Source organism: Chiloscyllium plagiosum, unplaced genomic scaffold (genome assembly GCF_037043375.1).
Source record: "Chiloscyllium plagiosum isolate Xiang-an unplaced genomic scaffold, Cpla_swu_hap1 HiC_scaffold_3, whole genome shotgun sequence".
Taxonomy (NCBI): Eukaryota; Metazoa; Chordata; class Chondrichthyes; order Orectolobiformes; family Hemiscylliidae; genus Chiloscyllium; species Chiloscyllium plagiosum.
The window spans coordinates 165,675,727-165,697,879 of NW_028270141.1; the positions used below are offsets into that span (position 1 = coordinate 165,675,727).

A 22,153-nucleotide genomic window follows, 5' to 3' on the forward strand; every position below is an offset into this window, starting at 1 on the left:
GGATAATCCAGGTAATTACAGACCAGTGAGCCTGACATCAGTGGTAGGGAAGCTGCTGGAGAAAATACTGAGGGATAGAATCTATTCCCATTTGGGAGAAAATGGGCTTCTCAGTGATAGACAACATGGTTATGTGCAGGGAAGGTGATGTCTTACCAACTTAATAGAATTCTTCAAGGAAGTGACAGAGTTGATTGATGAGGGAGGGGCTATAGATGTCATATACATGGACTTCAGTAAGGTGTTTAATAAGGTTCCCCATGGTAGGTTGATGTAGAAGGTGAAGTCATGTGGGGTCCAGGGTATTCTAGCGAGATGGATAGAGAACTGGCTGGACAGCAGGAGACAGAGAGTAGGAGTGGAAGGGACCTTCTCCAAATGGGGACCTGTGACCAGCGATGTCCCACAGGGATCCGTGCTGGGACCCCTATTGTTTGTGATAGACATAAATGATTTGGATGAGGCGATAAGTGGTCTGATTAGCAAGTTTGCAAATGACACTAAGGTTGGTGGAGTAGCAGATTGGGAAGGGGACTGTCAGAGACTACAGCAGAATACAGATAGATTGCAGAGCTGGACAGAGAAACAGCAGCTGGGGTTCAATCTGGCCAAATGCGAGGTGATGTGTTTTGGAAGATCCAATTCAAGAGCAAACTATACAGTAAATGGAAATGTCCTGAGGAAAATTGATGTACAGAGAGATCTGGGTGTTCGGGTCCATTGTTCCCTGAAGGTGGCAATGCAGGTCAGTAGAGTGATCAAGAAGGCATACGGCATGCTTTCCTTCATCAGACGGGGTATTGAGAACAAGAGCTGGCAGGTCATGTTACAATTGCATAAGACTTTGGTTTGGCCACATTTGGAATACTGCGTACAGTTCTGGTAGTCCCATTAATAAAAGGATGTCGGTGCTTTGGAGAGGGTGCAGAGGAGGTTCACCAGGATGTTGCCTGGTATGGAGGGCACCAGCTATGAGGAGAGGTTGAGTAGATTAGGATTATTTTCATTAGAAAGACGGAGGTTGAGGGGGGACCTGATTGAGGCCTACAAAATCATGAGAGGTACAGACAGGGTGGATAGTAAGAAGCTTTTTCCCAGAATAGGGGATATAATTACTACGTGTCATGAGTCCAAGGTGAGAGGAGAAAAGTTTAGGGGAGATATATGTGGAAAGTTCTTTATGCAGAGGATGGTGGGGGCCTGGAATGCATTGTCAGTGGAGGTGGTAGGGGTGGGAATAATAGTGTCATTTAAGATGTATCTAGACAGATACATAAATGGGCAGGGAGCAGAAGGATACAGATCCTTAGAAAATAGGTGACAGGTTTAGATAGAGGATCTGGATCGGCACAGGCTTGGAGGGCCGAAGGGCCTGTTCCTGTAATTTTCTTTGATCTTGGTTCTTTGCATCCTGATTTGCTTGATGTTTTGTGGATGTTGTTCCCAATGATGGTGATCCTGATGAAATATCTCTTTCCTGCAGACCTGCAGTGACATGGTTATCCTGGAGAGAGATTGAGGTTGTTTCTGTTGTTATCTTTGTTTGATAACTGGACAGTTTTGACACAATGAGATGTATATACCCTGAACCCTCCCCCACTTTTTTTAAACAATAATGAAACATGATTATATGAATCCCAAGTGGCAAGTGAGGTTGGGTTCAGAGGCCTGTTATGCTCCAACCTCTGTTTCTCATGGTAGGGGTTAGGAGTGTTTAAACGCCCTGACCATGATGTGGTTAGGAAGAAGAACCTGAGATACAGTGGTCATGAAGACCAGTGTTTCAGAGACGAGTGATTATGCAGAGGACTGCAAGAGATCAATCATTTTAAATAAAAGTGAAAATGGAGCTGACCTGTCAGACAGAGACCACTTTAAACGTAGGTAATAGAAATGAGGGTGAAAGCAAAGGGGAGGTAGGAATCTGATTTGGAGACTATATCCATTGTGGAGAAAATAGCTTGGTTAAATCCTATCCAGAAATAGATTTGGAAGAGGTGTAAGATGCATGTGAGTTTTGATATATCAGAAACAGTTACACCTTGTCTTGTCTGGCTGTCAGGAGCTGTTTCATCACTTGGATCACTGAATCAGCGCCTCAGGCGACTGACTGTGTGGAGTTTGCACATTCTCCCCGTGTCTGCGTGGGTTTCCTCCGGGTGCTCCGGTTTCCTCCCACAGTCCAAAGATGTGCAGGTCAGGTGAATTGGCCATGCTAAATTGCCCGTAGTGTTAGGTTAGGGATATGGGTGGGTTGCGCTTCGGCGGGTCGGTGTGGATTTGTTGGGCCGAAAGGCCTGTTTCCACACTGTAATGTAATCTAATCTAATTTGTCAAACAGGCACCAAACAGAGGGTCTGAATCCTTTCTCTCTGGGGTGTCTGTATTAAATCCTCCCTGTACTCCTGTTGGTGTGTTGTCAGTCCCCCCTATTGGAGAAATGTGGAATTGCAGCCTGGCTGTTTGAGTTAGTTGTTTCGTCCATCATTCTCTCGGTTCCCATGTTTGTGCTGTGCCATGCCCCCTGTTGGAGATATTGGGAATTACCATCTGGGAGTCTGAGCTACACTGTCATCATAATTCTCTCAGTTTCCCTGTTGGGTTACTATTCTGTGTCCTTTGATCCTACTCCACAGCTACCTGATAAAGACACGGTGCTTTGAAAGCTAGTGCTTCCAAATAAGGTAAAAACAATGACTGCAGATGCTGGAAACTAGATTCTGGATTAGTGGTGCTGGAAGAGCACAGCAATTCAGGCAGCATCTGCTCCTCGGATACTGCCTGAACTGCTGTGCTCTTCCAGCACCACTAATTCAGTGCTTCCAAATAAACCTGTTGGACTATAACCTGTTTAATTTTGCCCCCTCTATTGGGTATATCAGGAACTGCTGTCTGGCAGTCTGAGTGAGTATGCTCAGTCAATACTAATCTTTTTGCATTGTCTCATATCCATGGTGTGGGGATGTCATTAGGGGTCTGTGTTATAGCGAGTCGGGAATGTTCAGTTTGCCTGTCTGTCAGGGAGTTCTTGGGAATCTATGAAATGTTCATGTTGTCACTGAGTAGCGAGTGATTTACAATCTGTCAGACAAGTCTCCTCATGGGCCACTTAAAGTAGTCCGGATTCCCTTGGATGTGGAAGCTGCGGTTGGTGACACTGACAGAAGTGTATCATTTCCATCAGTGGGGTCACTGTGAGGATGTGTCATGGGGTGTCTTCTCTTCTCGAGTCACTGCCCTGAGTGGGGTTTTGTGGTGAATCTTATCCTTCTGAGTCTTCGTGTGATTTTGAGAGGGTCTTGAGGATCTGCCATTGGATTGATCAGGTTCGATTACCCTGATCAATCAGACCCAACCAGGTGTTGGTACATTGATAGCAGGGTGGCCTTTGGGTGTCCATTATGGTAGGTGCTGGGTGCATGTAGCCACCTCCAAATAAGGGTGCCAGGCCGCTCTGTGTCTAGCAAATGACTTGCTGCTCCTGATTGTCCTGAGGGTGATATTCCATTGTCCTGTTCAAGTCCAACTCCAGATGGGTGTTGCAGGGTCTGCAGCTTTTGGATTTATTTGCAAACTGTCTGTGAGCAGCTGCAGCCTGTCTGCATACTGCGGCAGGTGGATTGACACTTTAGTCAAGGCTGGGGTTTATTTCCCAGCATGCTTTAATCATTGTCCATCTTTTGTTATTCCACGATAAGTGTATTATTGTCCATCATAAGTTCATTACTTCTGGAGGCCAATTCAGCCACAAAGGACAGGAAAGTGGACACGAGGAATGTCAGACCAGCCTCGAGGGGCCGAATGGCCTACTCCTGTTTCTTATGGTCTTATCGATTCTGTAATTCCCAACTGTCTCACTCTACCCCATAAGTGGCCAATCCATGCCTGGAAACTATTTGGCGATTTGTGATTGAAAATTTTTCAAATGCTGACTGTTGTGTAAAATTCTTTTCTTGAGCAGACATTCAGGAGAAGCTTGACCATTTGGTGCGGCTCTGGACTGAGTTACAGTTTCACTCTCAGGAGCAGGAGTCCAGGCTTCAGGCCAAACTTTGCCAGGCCCAGCAGTTTGAGATAGCTCTGACTGATCTCACTGTTGTCTTGAAGACCACTGAGCAGAGGCTGCAAGATCTGAGTACACCATCATCCAATCCAGTGACTCTCCAACATCGTCTTGGCTGCCTCCAGGTGAGTGAGGATATCACTGAGGGTGACCTTTATTACCTTCCTGCTCCTGACCTGCTGTCGGGGTTTAACTGGACTGGCTCTGGAGGCAGTTCACAGATAGTGAGAGGCAGGGGTTTGGCAACCCAGGGTTCAGTTCAGTTCAGGTGAAATCTGAAACAGAAATGAAGGCAGCAAGTTAGTGAATGAGTCTGGAAAAGGAGAGGAAATAAATTAGGCAACAGACTACGTGTTTGCTGGGGCATGGGTTTCTGACTTCACAGTCCAGAGTTCATCAAATAAAGCAACCAAACTGAGGGCACTTCTCATCAATATTGCCCTGATGCTAGGAATGTGGCTGAGAGAGGGAGCTCAGTGTTCTTGCTTTCAGGGTTTTCAGATGGAATGGGTGGGGTGGAATAACAGAGGAGGGAGTTTGGAGGAGACTAAGGCAGCTGTGAGGAGGGATGATGTGCTGAAATGGTCAACAAATGAGGCCACAGTCAAAAGGTGTGGTGCTGGAAAAGCATATCCGGTCAGGCAGCATCCGAGGAGCAGGAGAGTTGACGTTTCGAGGTACCTGGACTACACCTCCTCCCACCCTGCCTCCTGTCAAATCATTATCCCTTACTCCCAATTCCTCTGCCTCTGCCACATCTGCTCTCAGGAGGACCAATTCCACTCCAGACCATCCCAGATGGCCTCCTATTCCAAGGGCCATAATTTCCCCTCCCACGTGGTTGATGTCCCCTCCAGCACATCTCCTCCACTTCCTGCACCTCTGCCCTTGAACCCCACAACAAGGACAGAACTCCCCCAGTCCTCACCTTCCACTCTACCAACCTCCACATACATCGCATCATCCTCTGCCATTTCAGCCACCTACAAACGGACCCCACCACCAGAGATATATTTCACTCCCCACCCTTATCTGTGTTCCGCAGAGACCATTCCCACTGCGACTCCCTTGTTAGGCCCGTGTCACCCACCAGCCCTCACACCCCCTCCCCTGCCACCGCAGGAATTGCAAAACCTGTGCCCATACTTCCCCCTTACTTCCATCCAAGGCCCCAAAGGACCCATCCAAATCCATCAGAAATTTACCTGTACTTCTACAAATGTCATTTACTATATCCGTTATTCTCAATGTGATCTCCTCTACATTGGGGAGACAGGACGCCAACTTGCGGAAAGTTTCAGAGAGCATCTCTGAGACACCCACACCAACCAACCCCACCGCCCCATGGCCGAACACTTCAGCTCCCCCTCCCACTCCGCCAAGGACATGCAGGTCCTGGGCCTCCTCTGTTGCCAAATCCTAGCCTGGAGAAAGAACACATTACCTTCTGCCTTGGGACCCTCCAACCACATAGGATCAATGTGGATTTTGCCAGTTTCCACATCTCCTCTCCTCCCACCTTGTCCTATTCCCAACCCTCCAACTTGGCACCACCCTCTTGAACTGTCCCATCTATCCATCTTCCTTCCTACCTATCTGCTCCACCCTCCTCTTGACCTATCACCATCACCCCAACCTTCATCTACCTTTCATATGCCTAGCTACCTTCCCCAGCCCCAACCCCTCCCATTTATTGCTCAGCTCCCTCCGCCCCCCCCCTCCCCCCCCGTGGCCCCACATTCCTGATGAAGGGCTTATGCTCGAAATGTCAACTGTCCTGCTCCTCGGATGCTGCCTGATCTGCCGTGCTTTTCCAGCACCACTCTAATCTAGCCTCTGATCTCCAGCATCTGCAGACCTCACTTTCTCCTATCAAATGAGGCCGTGCAGACAATGAGCTGAGGAACAAGAAAAGGGGCAGTTACATAGCTGGGGAGTGGGCTGTACTGTAGATCTTCAAGGCTTCTTCTCAAACCATGACCGTGTCCATCTCGAAGGAAAAGGGCAGCAGATACATGGAAACATCACACTAATAGAAGTCAGAGAATTGGGATAAGGGGAGCATTTTCAAAATGGCAACCTGTAACTAGTGGAGTGCCCCAGGGGTCAGTGCTCAGCCCACAGTTATATCCTGTACAAGGCAGTCCATCCTGTTTGCAGGATAATGGAAGACAGGAAATGTTGGATCATTAAATTGCATCCTTGTATGGGATTGCTTTCACAGGTATATGGACAAGAATAGAATAATGGAGATGGGTTTCAGGTTGGTTCCACAGGTCAACGCAACATCGAGCCCTGAAGGGTCTGTACTGCACTGTAATGTTCTATGTTCTATTACGAGCATTTGTAAGGTAGATGTTCATAGATCGGGGACCTTTTGGGTATATTAACAATGTGTGAGGAAAGTAATCACCAGGTTTACAGATGAGATAGAAATGGGTGGGGAGGCAATGGGTGAAGGTGACATAAGGAGTTATCCGAGGGATTTAGAAAGCTTAGGCGAATGGGCACAAATTTGACAAATGGAATATAGTGTAGGAAAAGGTAAGGTTATGGACTTTGGTGGGAAGAACAGAGGAGCTGAATCTTATTTAAATGGAGAAAGACTGCAGAAAGCTGCAGCACAGAGGGATTTGGGAGTCTCGTGTGTGAATCACAATTATTGATTTTAATTTCAAAGGAAATGGAGTATAAAAGTGAGGAAGTTTTGCTAAAACTATACAGGCAGTAGTCAGACCACAGCTGGGATACTCTGAACAGGGTTAGGCCCTTGTCTAAGGGAAGATATTCCGACATTGGAGGCAGTCCAGAGAAGGTTCACAGGAATGGAGGAACTGTCTTATGAGGAGAGGTTGGATAGGCTGGAACTGTACTCACTGGACTCTAGAAGAATGTTCCAACCTTATTGGAACATCCAAGATTCTTAAGTGATTTGACAGAGTTGATATGGAGAGGTTGTTTTTCTTTGTGTGGGAGAGTGTAGGACCGGGAGTATCATCTCAGAATAAGAAGTCACCCATTTAAGGCAGAGATGGGGAGGAATTTTTTCTCTCAAAATGGAATGAATCTGAAGATTTTTATCACAGAGGGCTGTTGAGGCAGGGCAGCATGGTGGCTCAGTGGTTAGCACTACTGCCTCACAGCACCAGGGTCCCAGATTCGATTCCAGCCTCAGGCAACTGTCTGTGTGGAGTTTGCACATTCTCTCCGTGTCTGCGTGGGTTTCCTCCGGGTCATCCAGTTTCCTCCCACAGTCACAAAGATGTGCAGGTTAGGGTGGATCGGCCATGTTAAGTTGCCCGTTGTGTTAGGTGCATTAGTCAGAGGGAAATGGGTCTGGGTGGGTTACTCTTCGGAGGGTTGGTGTGGAGTTGTTGGGCCAAAGGGCCTGTTTCCACACTGTAGGGCATCTAATCTAATCTAATTAGTTATATTCAAGGCTGAGACAGAGAGAGTGTTACTCAGGAAAGTAATTGGGGGTTACGGGGAAAAGGTAGGAAAGTAGAGATGAGAACAGCCATGGTCTCATTGAATCTTAAAGCAGACTTGATGGGCTGAATGGCCTACTTCTGTCCTACATTTTATGGTTGAATGGCAGGACTTGAAGCACCTCAGCCAGTGTGGTCCTTGGAAAAGAGGTTTGGGATGGTACCGCTCCATACCAGACCATTATGGAGTGGTGGATAGACCCCTACAATACTTAATATTCCTGAGGACGTGCACTGGATAGAGTGACAGGTTAATCACCTTCCACTCAGCAGATGTGGAGCTGATCATTTCACTCTAGGGATTTGCCTCACAGCGCGAGAGACCCAGGTTCAATTCCCGCCTCAGGTGACTGACTGTGTGGAGTTTGCACGTTCTCCCCGTGTCTGCGTGGGTTTCCTCCGGGTGCTCCGGTTTCCTCCCACAGTCCAAAAATGTGCAGGTCAGGTGAATTGGCCATGCTAAATTGCCCATAGTGTTAGGTGAATAGGGTAAATGTAGGGGAATGGGTCTGGGTGGGTTGGGCTTATTGGGCTGAAGGGCCTGTTTCCACACTGCAAGTAATCTAATCTAATCTAAAGCAGATACCCTAGCCCCTTTCCAGACAGCTCCAGATGATCTCTCTGTTGCAGATTCATATGACCAACTTTCATTTCTAAACCTCAACTTTACCTCAAACTGCATCTTTATATTGAATGAGAAAGAATTTTTAATCTCCTGTAAGAAACAATTGCCTCTTTCTCTTGTATGAATGCTTTATCCAGAGAATTTCCACAAATGCCGTATGTTTGTTTATTTCTTTTGAACTCGAGCACAGCAGGTTAGAGTGGTGAAGGAGGTATATGGGACACTTGTCTTTATTAACTGAAGGATGGAGTTTCAGAGCAGGGAGGAACTGAATAAAACATTGGTTAGGCAACAGCCAATGTGTGCAGTTCTGAATCCACATTCTAGGATGGAGGTGATCACATCCAGTGGAGAGTGTGCAGAGGAGATTTATCAGGATGTTGCCTGGGCTGGAGAGTTTCAGTTAGGAAGAGAGATTGGACAGACTGGGAATGTTTTCCCCAGGGCAGGATTGACTGGCACAAGGGGCCATAGTTTTAAGATATTAGGAGAATGGTACAGAGGAGACATCAGAGGAAGGTTCATTACGCAGAGAGTTGTGAATACATGGAATACATTGTTAGCGGTGGTGGTGGAAGTAGAGTCAATGGGGACAGTTAAGCGACTGCTGGACGTGCAGATGGAAAGCAGTGAGTTGAGGGGTGCATAGGTGAAGTTATTTTACTTTACATTAGGATTAATCCTTGGCACAATACCGTGCTGTACTTTTCAATGTTCAATGGGAGCAAAGGAGACTGAGAGGGGACATGTTTGAGATGCAGAAAATTGGACAGGACAGACAGGAAGGAACTTTTCCCCTTAACGCAGGGATCAATGACCAGGGAGCTGGGGTTTAAGGTAAGGGGCAGGAAGTTTAGAGGGGGATGTGAGGATAAATCATTTCACCCAGAGGGAGGTGGGGAACCTGGACCTCACAGCCTGAGAGGGTGGGAGGGACAGGAACCCTCATCACATTGAAGAGGGATTGAGATGTAATAAGGTGATGGGCCAAGTGCTGAGAAATGGGGCTAGAATCATTAGGTGGTTGTTTATGACTGGTGTAGTCAGACCGAGCTGAAGGGCCTTTCTCTGTGCTGTACATCTGTAATGGAATTCAATGTAGCTAAATGTGAGGTGATTCACTTTGGGAAGAATAACAAAAAGATGGGGTACTGGGCTAATGGTCGGATACTTGGTAGTGTGGATGAGCAGAGGGATCTTGGTGTCCATGTACACAGATCTCTGAAAGTTGCCACCCAGGTAAATAGTGCGGTGAGGAAGGCATATGGCGTACTGGCTTTTATTGGTAGAGGAATTGAGTTCCGGAGTCCTGAGGTCATGATGCAGTTGTATAAAACTCTGGTGCGGCCGCATCTGGAATATTGTGTGCAGTTTTGGTCGCCATACTATAGGAAGGATGTGGAGGCACTGGAACGGGTGCAGAGGAGGTTTACCAGGATGTTGCCTGGTATGGAAGGAAGATCGTATGAGGATAGACTGAGACACTTGGGGCTGTTTTCATTAGAGAAAAGAAGGTTTAGGGGTGACTTGATTGAGGTGTACAAGATGATTAGGGGGTTAGATAGGGTTGACAGTGTGAACCTTTTCCCGCGTATGGAGTCGGGTATTACAAGGGGGCATAGCTTTAAATTAAGGGGGGGTAGATATAGGACTGAAGTTAGGGGTAGGTTCTTCACTCAGCGAGTCGTAAGTTCATGGAATGCCCTGCCAGCAGCAGTGGTGGACTCTCCCTCTTTATGGGCATTTAAGCGGGCATTGGATAGGTATATGGAGGATAGTGGGTTAGTGTAGGTTAGGTGGGCTTGGATCGGCGCAACATCGAGGGCCAAAGGGCCTGTACTGCGCTGTATTCTTCTATGTTCTATGTTCTATGTTCTATCTCTACAACACTGACATCACTCTTGCTTCATTTGCATATCACTTTAAATCTATGTCCATTGTGTTTACAATCCTGGTACAAGCAGGGACTGTTTCTCCCTGTCTGCTCTGTCCAGCTCTGGTTTTGAAAACCTCTATCACATCTCCCTCTCAGCTGCCCTCTCTCTGGGGAGAACTGTCCCAACGTCTTCAACCTCCCCCCCCATCCCTGAAGTTTCTCATTCCGGAAACCATTCCTGTAAATCACTTCCTGCACTCTCTCCAATGCATTCCCATCTTTCCTATAATGTGGGGCCCACACCCTGTACACAATATTCCAGCTGAGGACCCACAAGGGTCCTGGACAAGTTCAACATCACCCCCCCTGCTATTGTACTCTCTGCCCGGTAATAAAGGCGAAGGTACTGTCTGCTTTATTAACTGCTCTCTCCCCCGGTGCTGCCACCTTCAATGATCTGTGACGTATACCACCCAGCCCCCTGTGCTCCTACTCCCCCTTTACAATTATCCCCGTTATTTTATGTTGCCTTTCAATGTTCTTCCAACCAAAGTGCATCACCTCACACTTCGCTGCACTGAACCTCGTTTATTCACTCCACCAACTTCCTTTAACACCCAGGGATGGAAGCCATCAGGTCCTGGGGATTTGTCATTTCTCAGTTCCATTAATTTCCCTTCTTTTGATGATTTAGTTTAATTTTATTTTGACTCAGTCCCTGATCCTCTGATAATTTCTTTGGGATTTCCCGCAAGCTCTCCGCCTTTCCTGCTTCCCCGTAGTCACTGACAATATCCCTACTGTTAGCCTTCACTGGGACCAGCGGCTTTCCCTTTATAGAACTGTAACATCTCCTCTTATTGTCTATTATGGCTTTTGCAAGTTTCAGTTCATAATCCTTTGTAGCCGCTTTTAAAAAGATGCTTGGTGGATCTTTGTTGGTCTTTGTATTTGACCCGTCCTGTGGGATCCACACTGTTCTTTATGTTTTTATAAGCTCTTCCTTTTAATTGTATGCCGTACCTTCCCTGCTCCGATGTCCGTGGCTGTATTTTTGTGAGAGTGAGGTGGAGATTCTCCATCTCCTGGGGACAACCTGCCCCTGAACAGCATTAAATGTTTCTCCAAACACTCTCCTCTGTTCCTCAGTAACTTTACCCTTTAGCAAATATTCCCAGTTTACTGTGGACACTCTCTGCCTCATCCCTTTAAAGTCTGCCTTACCTAAACCCTAAATTCTATTATCCAATTTTTGCCGATCTCTCACAAACGCTACATGAAACTCAATTATATTGTGATCAAAATTTGCAAATACTCACAAACTAGGTCATTAGTTAAACTAGACTTATTGCTCATGACTAGATCCAATATTGCTTGTCTCCTTATTGCATCTAGACATATTGTTGGAGGAAACCATCCTAGAAATTCACAACTTCCCTGGTATTTGCTTGTCTTCCTCTCCCAGTCTGGGTTCAGATTAGAATCCCCCCATTAATACTGCTCTATCCTTGCTATGTAGTTGTCTAATGTCAGCTTTTAGACAATCTAGCAATTCTCAGCTGCTACCAGGTGGTAACATTAGTCACTTTATTGGGAGTTTTCTACAGTCCCCTCAATATTAACAGAGACATGGAGGAGCAGATTAGGAGGCAGATTTTGGAATGGTGCAAAAATAACGGTTGTTGTTATGGGTGACTTTAACTTCCCTAATATTGATTGGAATCTCCTTTGTTCAAATAATTTGGATGGAGCAGTTTTTGTTAGATGTGTCCAGAAAGGATTCCTGACTCAATATGTAGATATGCCGACTAGAGGGGAGGCCATATTGGATTTGGTGCTCAGCAACGAACCATGCCAAGTGTCAGATCTCCCAGTGGGAGAACATTTCTGTGATAGTGATCCCAACATTCTGACCTTTATTATAGTCATGGAGAGGGATAGGAGCAGACTGTATGTGAAAATATTTAATTGGGGTAGAGGCAATTACAATGCTATTAGGCAGGAACTGGTGTGCCTAAATTGGGAACAGATATTCTCAGGGAAGTACATGACAGAAATGTGGAGGTTCGATTTTGCCTGTCCTCGGATGCTGCCTGAATTGCTGTGCTCTTCCAGCACCACTGATCCGAAATGTGGAGGTTGTTTAGGGAGCACTTGCTGATAGTGCTGGATAGATTTGTCTCACTGAGGCAAGGAAGGGATGGTAAGGTGAAGGAACCTTGGGTGACGAGGGATGTGGAACATCTAGTCAAGAGGAAGAAGGAAGCGTACACAAGGTGAAGGAAGCAAGGATCAGGCAGGGATCTAGAGGGTTACAAGCTAGGCAGGGAGGAACTGAAGAATGGACTTAGGAGAGCTAGAAGAGGGCATGAAAAAACTTTTTAGTGGATAGGATTAAGGAAAACCCCAAGGCATTCTACACTTATGTGAGGAACAAGAGGATGGCCAGAGTGAGGGTAGGGCCGATCAGGGATAGTGGAGGGAGCTTGTGCCTGGAGTCGGAGGAGGTAGGGGAGGTCCTTAATAAATACTTTGCTTCAGTATTCACTACTGAGAGGGACCTTGTTGTTTCTGAGGACAGCGTGAAACAGACTGACATCCACAAACAGCTTGATGTTAAGGAGGAGGATGTGATGAAAATTTTGAAAGACACAAGGATAGATAAGTCATACAGGATATACCCAAGGTTACTACAGGAAGTGAGGGAAGAGATTGCTGCGCCTTTGGCGATGATCTTTGTGTCCTCACTGTCCACTGGAGTAGTGCCAGATAATTGGAGGGTGGCAAATGTTATTCCCTTGTTCAAGAAAAGGAATAGGGATAATCCTGGGAATTACAGACCAGTCTTACATCTGTGGTGGGCAAAGTATTGGAGAGGATTCTGAGAGACAAGATTTATGATTATTTGGAAAACCATAGTTTTATTAGAGATAGGAGAAAGTGAGGACTGCAGATGCTGGAGATCAGAGCTGAAAAATGTGTTGCTGGAAAAGCGCAGCAGGTCAGGCAGCATCCAAGCATTCCAGCAACACATTTTTCAGCTTTGATTAGAGATAGTCAGCATGGCTTAGTGAGGGGCAGGTCATGCCTCACAAACCTTATTGAATTCTTTGAGGATGTGACAAAACACAATGATGAAGGTAGAGCAATGGATGTGGTGTACATGGATTTTAGAAAGGTGTTTGATAAGGTTGTCTATGGTAGGCTCATTTAGAAAGGGAGGATGCATGGGATACAGGGAAATTTGCCTGTCTGGATACAGAATTGGCTGGCCTATAGAAGACAGAGGGTGGTAGTAGATGGAAAGTATTCAGCCTGGAGCTTGGTGACCAGTGGTGTTCTGCAGGGATCTCTTCTGGGACCTCTGCTCTTTGTGATGTTTATAAATGACTTGGATGAGGAAGTGGAAGGGTGGGTTAGTAAGTTTGCCGATGACACGGAGTTTAGTGGAGTGATGGATAGTGTGGAGGGATGTTGTAGGTTGCAACAGGACATTGACAGGATGCAGACTTGGACTAAGAAGTGACAGATGGAGTTCAACCTGGAAAAGTATGAAGTGATTCACTTTGGAAGGTGAAATTTGAATGCAGAATACAGGGTTAGAGGCAGGATTCTTGGCAGTGTGGAGGAACAGAGGGATCTTGGGGTCCATGTCCATAGATCCCTCAAAGTTGCCATCCAGGTTGATAGGGTTGTGTTGGCTTTCATTAACAGAGGGATTGGGTTTAAGAGCTGCGAGGTTATGCTGCAGCTCTGCGAGGTTATGCTGCAGCTCTGCCAGGTTATGCTGCAGCTCTGCGAGGTTATGCCGCAGCTCTGCGAGGTTATGCCGCAGCTCTGCAAGGTTATGCTGCAGCTCTGCGAGGTTATGCTGCAGCTCTGCGAGGTTATGCTGCAGCTCTGCGAGGTTAGCCCACACTTGGAATATTGTGTTCAGTTCAGGTCGCCTCATTATTGGAAGGATGTGGAAGCTTTAAAGAGTGTGCAGAGGAGATTTCCCAGGAAGCTGCCTGGACTGGAGGATGTGTCTTATGGAGAAAGGTTGAGCGAGGTAGGGCTTTTCTCATTGGAGCAAAGAAGGAATGAGAGATGACTTGATAGAGGTGTATAGGATGATGAGAGGAGTAGATAGAGTGGATAGCCAGAGACTTCTTCCCAGGGCAGAAATGGCTATCACGGGGAGGGATAATTCTAAGGTGATTGGAGGGAGATTTAGGGGCAATGTCAGAGGTCGGTTCTTTACACAGAGAGTGGTGGGTGTGTGGAATGCACTGCCAGCAGTGGGAGTAGAGTCAGAGACATTAGGGACATTTGGATAGGCACATGGATGATAAGGGGATGTAGGTTCGTCTGATTTTAGAGTAGGACAAAAAGTCGGCACAACATTGAGGGTTGAGGGGTCTGTACTGTGCTGGACTGTGCTGGACTGTGCTGGACTATTCCATGTTCTGACATGGTTTATGAATGGAATTGGTATCATATCTGTTTCAAGTTAACACAGACCAGCATCAAGCTTCACAGTTAAAAGGATAATTGATTCAAAGTCCTTTCTGGATTTTCATTGGGAATAAAGAGATAACATTGTTCACAAGAAACTACAGACACTAAGGTTATAACAGGGCTTTTGCCCGAAACGTCGATTTCGAAGCTCCTTGGATGCTGCCTGAACTGCTGTGCTCTTCCAGCATCACTGATCCAGGATTAGCCATAAGAAAGTCCCAAGATGTTTCTGAGCTAAACCAGGGGCCTGTGTTTCAATTAGTTTTTTGCAGAAGTGAAGAAGTTAGCATTTGAATCCAGATCCATTAGCTGCGATGGATTTGGTAGTTGGATAGTTTTCTTGCTGATTTTCCAGCTCAGTGAGTGACAGCGAAGATTATTACTGCATTCTGCTTCTGTATTTATGGCCCTTCCAGCCTCCCAGTTACCTAACAACAGGCCAGTGAGATATCACTGGTGTGCTTCCACTGTCGGCCTGGAACAGTTTCCTGTAGATGCTCCAAGTTCTCCCTTTGTCTGAGCTGCTTGCCTTCAGAATCAGTCTTGGCTGGAAAGCAAAGGTGGCTACTGTTACTGGGTGACCTAAGCAGGAGCTAAGTCAAGTTCCACCTGAAATAGTCCTTCTAGAGGCACAGCTCCTTTCCCACCTGTCACTCTGGACTTTCCACCTGGTCTTTGCCCAGTCGATGTCCTTAAACAACTCATCAAGGAACTCTGAAAACCCTTGATGGGGTTTTGTGGTGAAACGGTTAAAAATTATGTCCCAATACATGTGTGAATCTAACCGGAATGGAGGTGTTGCTTAGTCCCGTGTGAATCTTCTAATCTGTATGTAACCAGAATGGAATGTGTTTTTTAGCCTTGCTCTGCTGTTCACATGAATGTTTATATCTGGAAGGGAGTATATCAGCTGGAAAAGTCTCCAGTTCGGTGAGTCTGCTCCGGGGTTACGTTTAACCGCCGAGCGTGGGTTGTTGGCAACCGCTCTACGAGAACTGACGGCTCCCAGTTTTGGTAACATGTAGAGTGAGTATAAGCCAGACCCGTTGTTTGGACCTGGTTGTGGCGACGATGCGGGGAATAAAATGCCCATATTCTAGCAGACTCGCCTCTTGGTCGATTGTTCTGTGTCAGACTACTCTCCTACAAACCTGACCTTGAGAATTTTTTAAAACATTTGGCGTAGTCGAGCAGGGTCAATCGCAATTGAGGAGAGATTTTGATACAGAACAATGTTTTGGAAAAAGACTAAGAAACCAGAAGAACAAACTGTGGAGGTCCCGACCGTCCCGGGATGGCATGGATGTGGGCATGTACGTGGCAGTTTGTTTGAGAAAGGATCCCAGTCCTGCCAAAGAACCCCTTGCCTGGGGTACAGCGGAGGATGTGGGCATGTCCAAAAAGCTGAAGCGGAGTTAACAGAATTGAATGGGATTGAACTGAACTGAACTGAGTGGAACTGAAGTGAATCAAATTGAACGGAACAAAATGGAACTGAGATAAATTGAATTGAAATGGACGGAACTGAATTGAACACAATTGAATTGAACTGAACAGACCTGAACTGAGCTGAATTGAACTACACTGAATTGACTGAACTGAAATTAACTGAAACGAATTGAACTGAATTAAGCATAATGTAACACATGTATTGGGCCAAGCAGTGGAATGTGGTGTAAAATTATGTCCCAATACATGTGTGAATCATAATGTAACACATGTATTGGGCCAAGCAGTGGAATGTGGTGAAACGGTTAAAAATTATGTCCCAATACATGTGTGAATCTAACCGGAATGGAGGTGTTGCTTAGTCCCGTGTGAATCTTCTAATCTGTATGTAACCAGAATGGAATGTGTTTTTTAGCCTTGCTCTGCTGTTCACATGAATGTTTATATCTGGAAGGGAGTATATCAGCTGGAAAAGTCTCCAGTTCGGTGAGTCTGCTCCGGGGTTACGTTTAACCGCCGAGCGTGGGTTGTTGGCAACCGCTCTACGAGAACTGACGGCTCCCAGTTTTGGTAACATGTAGAGTGAGTATAAGCCAGACCCGTTGTTTGGACCTGGTTGTGGCGACGATGCGGGGAATAAAATGCCCATATTCTAGCAGACTCGCCTCTTGGTCGATTGTTCTGTGTCAGACTACTCTCCTACAAACCTGACCTTGAGAATTTTTTAAAACAGGTTTTAGCAATATTTTTACCGTAACCAACGACCTTCCCCATTGCTTGCCTGAGAATGTTCTGGACGATGATGACACTGGCAGGGTAATCTGCCTGGAGAATGTCTCTGGAGTTGCTTTTGTGTTTAGTACCAATCTATTCTCCAGTTGTCTGTCTACCTCTCATTTCTGTTCCTCAGTTCTCTATAGTGTTTATATTCAACCTGATTCTATTATGAAACTGGCATCTGTTTTATGATCTTTCTTCTGATTTATCTGACCATCCATTTCTTTCATCTTCCAGGGAGTTTGTTCTTTGTTACCCCTCCCTTTGATTGTCAGAGAGATGCACTTCGACTCTGCCCCTAACCATCTCCTCTCCAAAGACAGATTTCCAATATCCCTTTCCATCACTAAACTGAACGTAACTGAATTATGGTCACTCTCTCCAAAGTGCTCACCTACAACTAAATCAAACACCTGGCCTGGTTCATTACCAAGCACGAGATCCAGTGTGGCCTCCCCTCTTGTCGGCCCTTCGACATACTGTGTCAGGAAACCCCCCCGTAGACATTGGACAAAAACTGATCCATCCGACATACTAGAGCTATAACATTTCCAATCAATGTTGGGGAAGATAAAGTCCCCCATAATGACCACCCTGTTCCTTTCACTCCTACCTAGGATAATGTTGCTAATCCTCTCTTCCACATCCTGGAACTCCGTGGAGGCCTATAAAAAACTCCAAGCAGTCTGACCTCTCCGCTCCTGTTTCTAACCTCAGCCCACACTACCTCAGTAGATGAGTCCTCATCAAAAGTTCTCTCAGCCACCATTATACTATCTTTGACTAACAAGGCCACGCCTCCCCCTCTTTTCCCGCCTTGCCTGTTTTTAATGAAACATCTATTGCTCACCCTGCTCTATCCATGTCTCCGAAATGGCCACAATATTGAAGTCCCAGGTACCTATCCATGCTGCAAGCTCACCTACCTTATTTCGGAGACTTCTGGCGTTGAAGTAGATGCACGTCAAACCAGCTTGTTGCCTGCCAGCACATTCCTGTGACCCTAAAATCCTGTCCCAGTCTTCCCTACTCTCATCCTCCTGTGCACTGTAGTTACACCTCCGGTTCCCACTCCCCTGCTGAGCTAGTTTAAACCCACCCGAATAGCACCAGCAAATTTCCCACCCAGGATATTAGTACCCCTCTGGTTCAAGTGAAGACCGTCCTGTTTGTACAAGTCCCACCTTCCCCAGAATGAGCCCCAATTATCCAAGAAACTAAAACCCTCCCTCCTGCACCATCCCTGTAGCTGATATCTCTCCCTATTCCTTGCCTCGCTATCACGTGGCACGGGTAACAATCCAGAGATAACAACTCTGTTTATTCTAGCTAAACTGGAAGGTGACTAATATACTGGCAGGGAGATTTGCTAGAGCTGCTCAGACGTTTGCAGCAGCAACAGTATGTGATGGATGGCAGTTTTCGGAAGGGCAGCTAGTGCAGGAGTCTGTTGTGGATATCCCCATTTCAAACAGGTATGCTGTTTTGGAAAATGTAGGGGGTGATGGATTCTCAGGAGAACGTATCTCGAACAGCCAAGTCTCTGGTATTGAGACTGGCTCTAATGCAACGAGGGACACGTTGGTTTTGTTTCTCAATTTCCCTCTGACTCTTGGGGGTCTATAATACAATCCCAATAAGGTGATCATCCCTTTCTTATTTCTCAGTTCCACCCAAATAACTTCCCTGGATGTATTTCCAGGAATATCCTCCCTCAGCACAGCTGTAATGTTATCCCTTATCAGAAATGCCACTCCCCCTCCTCTCTTGCCTCCCTTTCTATCCTTCCTGTAGCATTTGTATCCTGGAGCATTAAGCTGCCAGTCCTGCCCATCCCTGAGCCATGTTTCTGTAATTGCTATGATATCCCAGTCCCATGTTCCTAACCATGTCCTGAGTTCATCTGCCTTCCCTGTTGGCCCCTTGCATTGAAATAAATGCAGTTTAATTTATTAGTCCTACCTTGTCCCTGCCTGCCCTGACTATTTTACTCATTCCTGTTCTCAGCTGTACCCGTCTCAGATCGATCTCTTTCCTCACTATCTCCCTGGGTGCCCCCCCCCCCCCCACCTTACTAGTTTAAATCCTCCCGAGCAGCTCTAGCAAATTTCCCTGCCAGTATATTAGTCCCCTTCCAATTTAGGTGCAATCTGTCCTTCTTGTACAGGTCACTTCTTCCCCAAAAGAGATTCCAATGATCCAAAAATGAGAATCCTTCTCTCATACACCAGCTCCCCAGCCATGCATTCATCTGCTCTATCCTCCTATTCCTGCCCTCACTAGCTCTTGGCACTGGGAGTAATCCAGATATTACTACTCTCGAGGACCTCCTTTTTAAATTCCTGCCTAACTCTCTGTAATCTCCCTTCAGAATCTCAACCTTTTCCCTTCCTACATCGTTGGTTCCAATGTGGACAATGACCTCCTGCTGGTCCCCCTCACCCTTGAGAACATTCTGCACCTTCTCTGAGACATCCTTGATCCTGGCACCAGGGAAACAACACACCATTCTGCTTTTTCTCTGCTGGCCACAGAAACGTCTGTCTGTACCTCTGACCAGAGAGTCCGCTAACACAATTGATCTCTTGGAAGCCGACGTACCCCTCGTTGCATTAGAGTCAGTCTCAATACCAGAAACTTGGCTGTTCGTGCTACGTTCCCCTGAGAATCCATCACCCCCTACATTTTCCAAAACAGCATACCTGTTTGAAATGGGGATAGCCACAAAAGACTCCTGCACTAGCTGCCTACCTCTCTTACCCTTCCTGGAGTTAACCCATCTATGTGACTGTATCAGAGACTTTCCCCCCTTCCTATAACTGCCATCCATCACATACTGTTGCTGTTGCAAATTTCTTATTGCCACCAACTGTCTCTCCAACCAATCCATTCAATCTGATAGGATTCGCATCCAACAGTATTTATGACAGATATAATCTGCAGTAACCCTTAAACTCTGCTTTCACTCCACAGATGCTGTCAGACCTGCTGAGTTTTTCCAGCTATTTCTGTTTGTGTTTCTGATTTCCAGTATCCAAAAGTTCTTTCTTTTTTTTTTATCCTGGATAGATCCCTCCACAATTTGCAGGAATTAACTCATCTCCAGTTAACATTTTTATCCTACATTGCTCCTTTTCGTTCTCCAAATATAATACGGACCTGATGATACTATGATCACTGTTCCCAATACTCCATCCCAGTTGGCATTCTGCACTTAACCAATTTCGATCCTCATGACTAGCTTCAATAATGTCACCTTCCCCACTGGGTGAAAATGCTTCTTTCCTCAATGGCCTGCTTCAGAAGTTCCTCCCTTTTCTGACCTTAACATAATTATAGGCCATTCATGACTTGGGTCATTCCAATCTTCTACTGTCATAAATCTCATAAATCCCGACCAATTCCAAGCAAATCTGTCCTTCTATACATTTTCCACCGGATCATGGCCTATTGAATACAGCTGGTCCAGCCTTGGTACCTTGTTTCTTAGCTCTGACCAATTAGAAACCTTAAGCACATTGTCTCACTTCATTGAATTACTGCCTTTAATCAATTGTAGCTCTGTGCCCTTAGCTGCTGTTGTTGTTGGGTTTCTATGGTTTTGGTTTCTGTATTCCAGGAGGTCTGTGAGGAGATTGAAACTCTGCAGAATGATGTGAAGTCATTGAGGAGCCTTGGAGAGGGACTGATAGACTCCATCAGAAGTGAAGACACGTGTGAGGTAGTGAAGCATCAAGATGAGGTGAGCAAGTGAATTGACTAATGAGGAGGAAACATTGGAAGCAGTTCAGGGGAGGTTTATCAGACTAATCCCTGGAATGAGCGGTTATCTTATGAGGAAAGTTTGAACAGACTGGGCTTGTATCTGCTGAAGGTTAGAAGATTAAGAGGCAACTTAATTAGACAACCCTGGGGGGGGGGGGTCTTACTCGAGTAGATGAGGAGGGGATGCTTCCTCCTGTGGGAGAATCTAAAACTAAGGGTCATTGTTTAAATCTCAGGGTTCACCCGTTTAAAACAGTATCTGAATCATCTCTTCCTCAAAGATCACCCATTGTTCATTAAAATTCGACTTGCCATCTCTGGTTCCATTTTATTCTGGCAAGATGCCCCCCTTTCACATTCCACTTAACCCTCTTCTAATTTAATAGCTCAGTTTGTTTCCTGTTAATCTCTGTTACTAATCACAACTTTGTACAGTGATCAGTCTTACCCCATTTCTCCCCCTCAAACCCGTGTCTCCTTGACCCACCTCATTCCCCAACACCAGCTCCAGCAAAGCCTCCATTCCAGTTGGACTGATCAAGGATGTTCTCCTGAAATTACCATCAGAAATTACTGCCCCTTTTTATCTAATGCTATCCCAATTGATATTCAAGATCACAAGAACTAGGAACAGGAGTAGGTCATTCAGCCCCTCGAGCCTGCTCTGCCATTTAATGGAATCATGGCTGATCGGACATTCCTTCCACCCCTTTTCCCTGTAACCCTTGATTGTCTGAATGATCTGTCTGACTCAGCCTTAAATATACACAGGGTCTTTGCCCCCAATGTTCTTTGTGGCAAGGAGTTTTAAAGACTCTCAACCCTCTGAGCCCCTAGTGGCTGTCTGAGACTTCCCTTGTCCAGTCTGAGCACCTTGTGGCTGTCTGAGACTTCCCTTGTCCCTGTCTGAGCCCCTTGTGGCTGTCTGAGACGTCCCTTGTCCCTGTCTGAGCCCCTAGTGGCTATCTGAGACTTCCCTTGTCCCTGTCTGAGCCCCTTGTGTCTGTCTGAGACTTCCCTTGTCCCTGTCTGAGCCCCTTGTGGTTTTCTGAGACGTCCCTTGCCCCTGTCTGAGCCCCTTGTGTCTTTCTGAGACTTCCCTTGTCCCTGTCTGAGCCCCTTGTGGCTATCTGAGACTTCCCTTGTCCCTGTCTGAGCACCTTGTGGCTTTCTGAGACTTTCCTTGTCCCTGTCTGAGCCACTTGTGGCTGTCTGAGACTTCCCTTGTCCCTGTCTGAGCCCCTAGTGGCTGTCTGAGACTTCCCTTGTCCCTGTCTGAGCCCCTAGTGGCTGTCTGAGACTTCCCTTGTCCCTGTCTGAGTCCCTTGTGGCTGTCTCAGACGTCCCTTGTCCCTGTCTGAGCCCCTTGTGGCTTTCTGAGACTTCCCTTGTCCCTGTCTGAGCCCCTTGTGGCTATCTGAGACTTCCCTTGTCCCTGTCTGAGCACCTTGTGGCTTTCTGAGACTTTCCTTGTCCCTGTCTGAGCCACTTGTGGCTGTCTGAGACTTCCCTTGTCCCTGTCTGAGCCCCTAGTGGCTGTCTGAGACTTCCCTTGTCCCTGTCTGAGCCCCTAGTGGCTGTCTGACACTTCCCTTGTCCCTGTCTGAGCC

At 46.4% G+C, this 22,153-nt stretch overlaps 1 protein-coding gene across 1 annotated transcript in view; it reads left to right on the forward strand.

The window, feature by feature from the left end:
• LOC148151808 (uncharacterized) overlaps nucleotides 1–22,153 on the forward strand; it is an 87,530-nt gene that overhangs the window by 48,681 nt on the left and 16,696 nt on the right. The window contains exon 7 of the mRNA XM_087976607.1: nucleotides 20,398–20,520. Coding sequence (XP_087832733.1) covers nucleotides 20,398–20,408 — 11 coding nt within the window. The 3' untranslated portion in view covers nucleotides 20,409–20,520. The remainder of the gene's footprint in view (nucleotides 1–20,397; nucleotides 20,521–22,153) is intronic.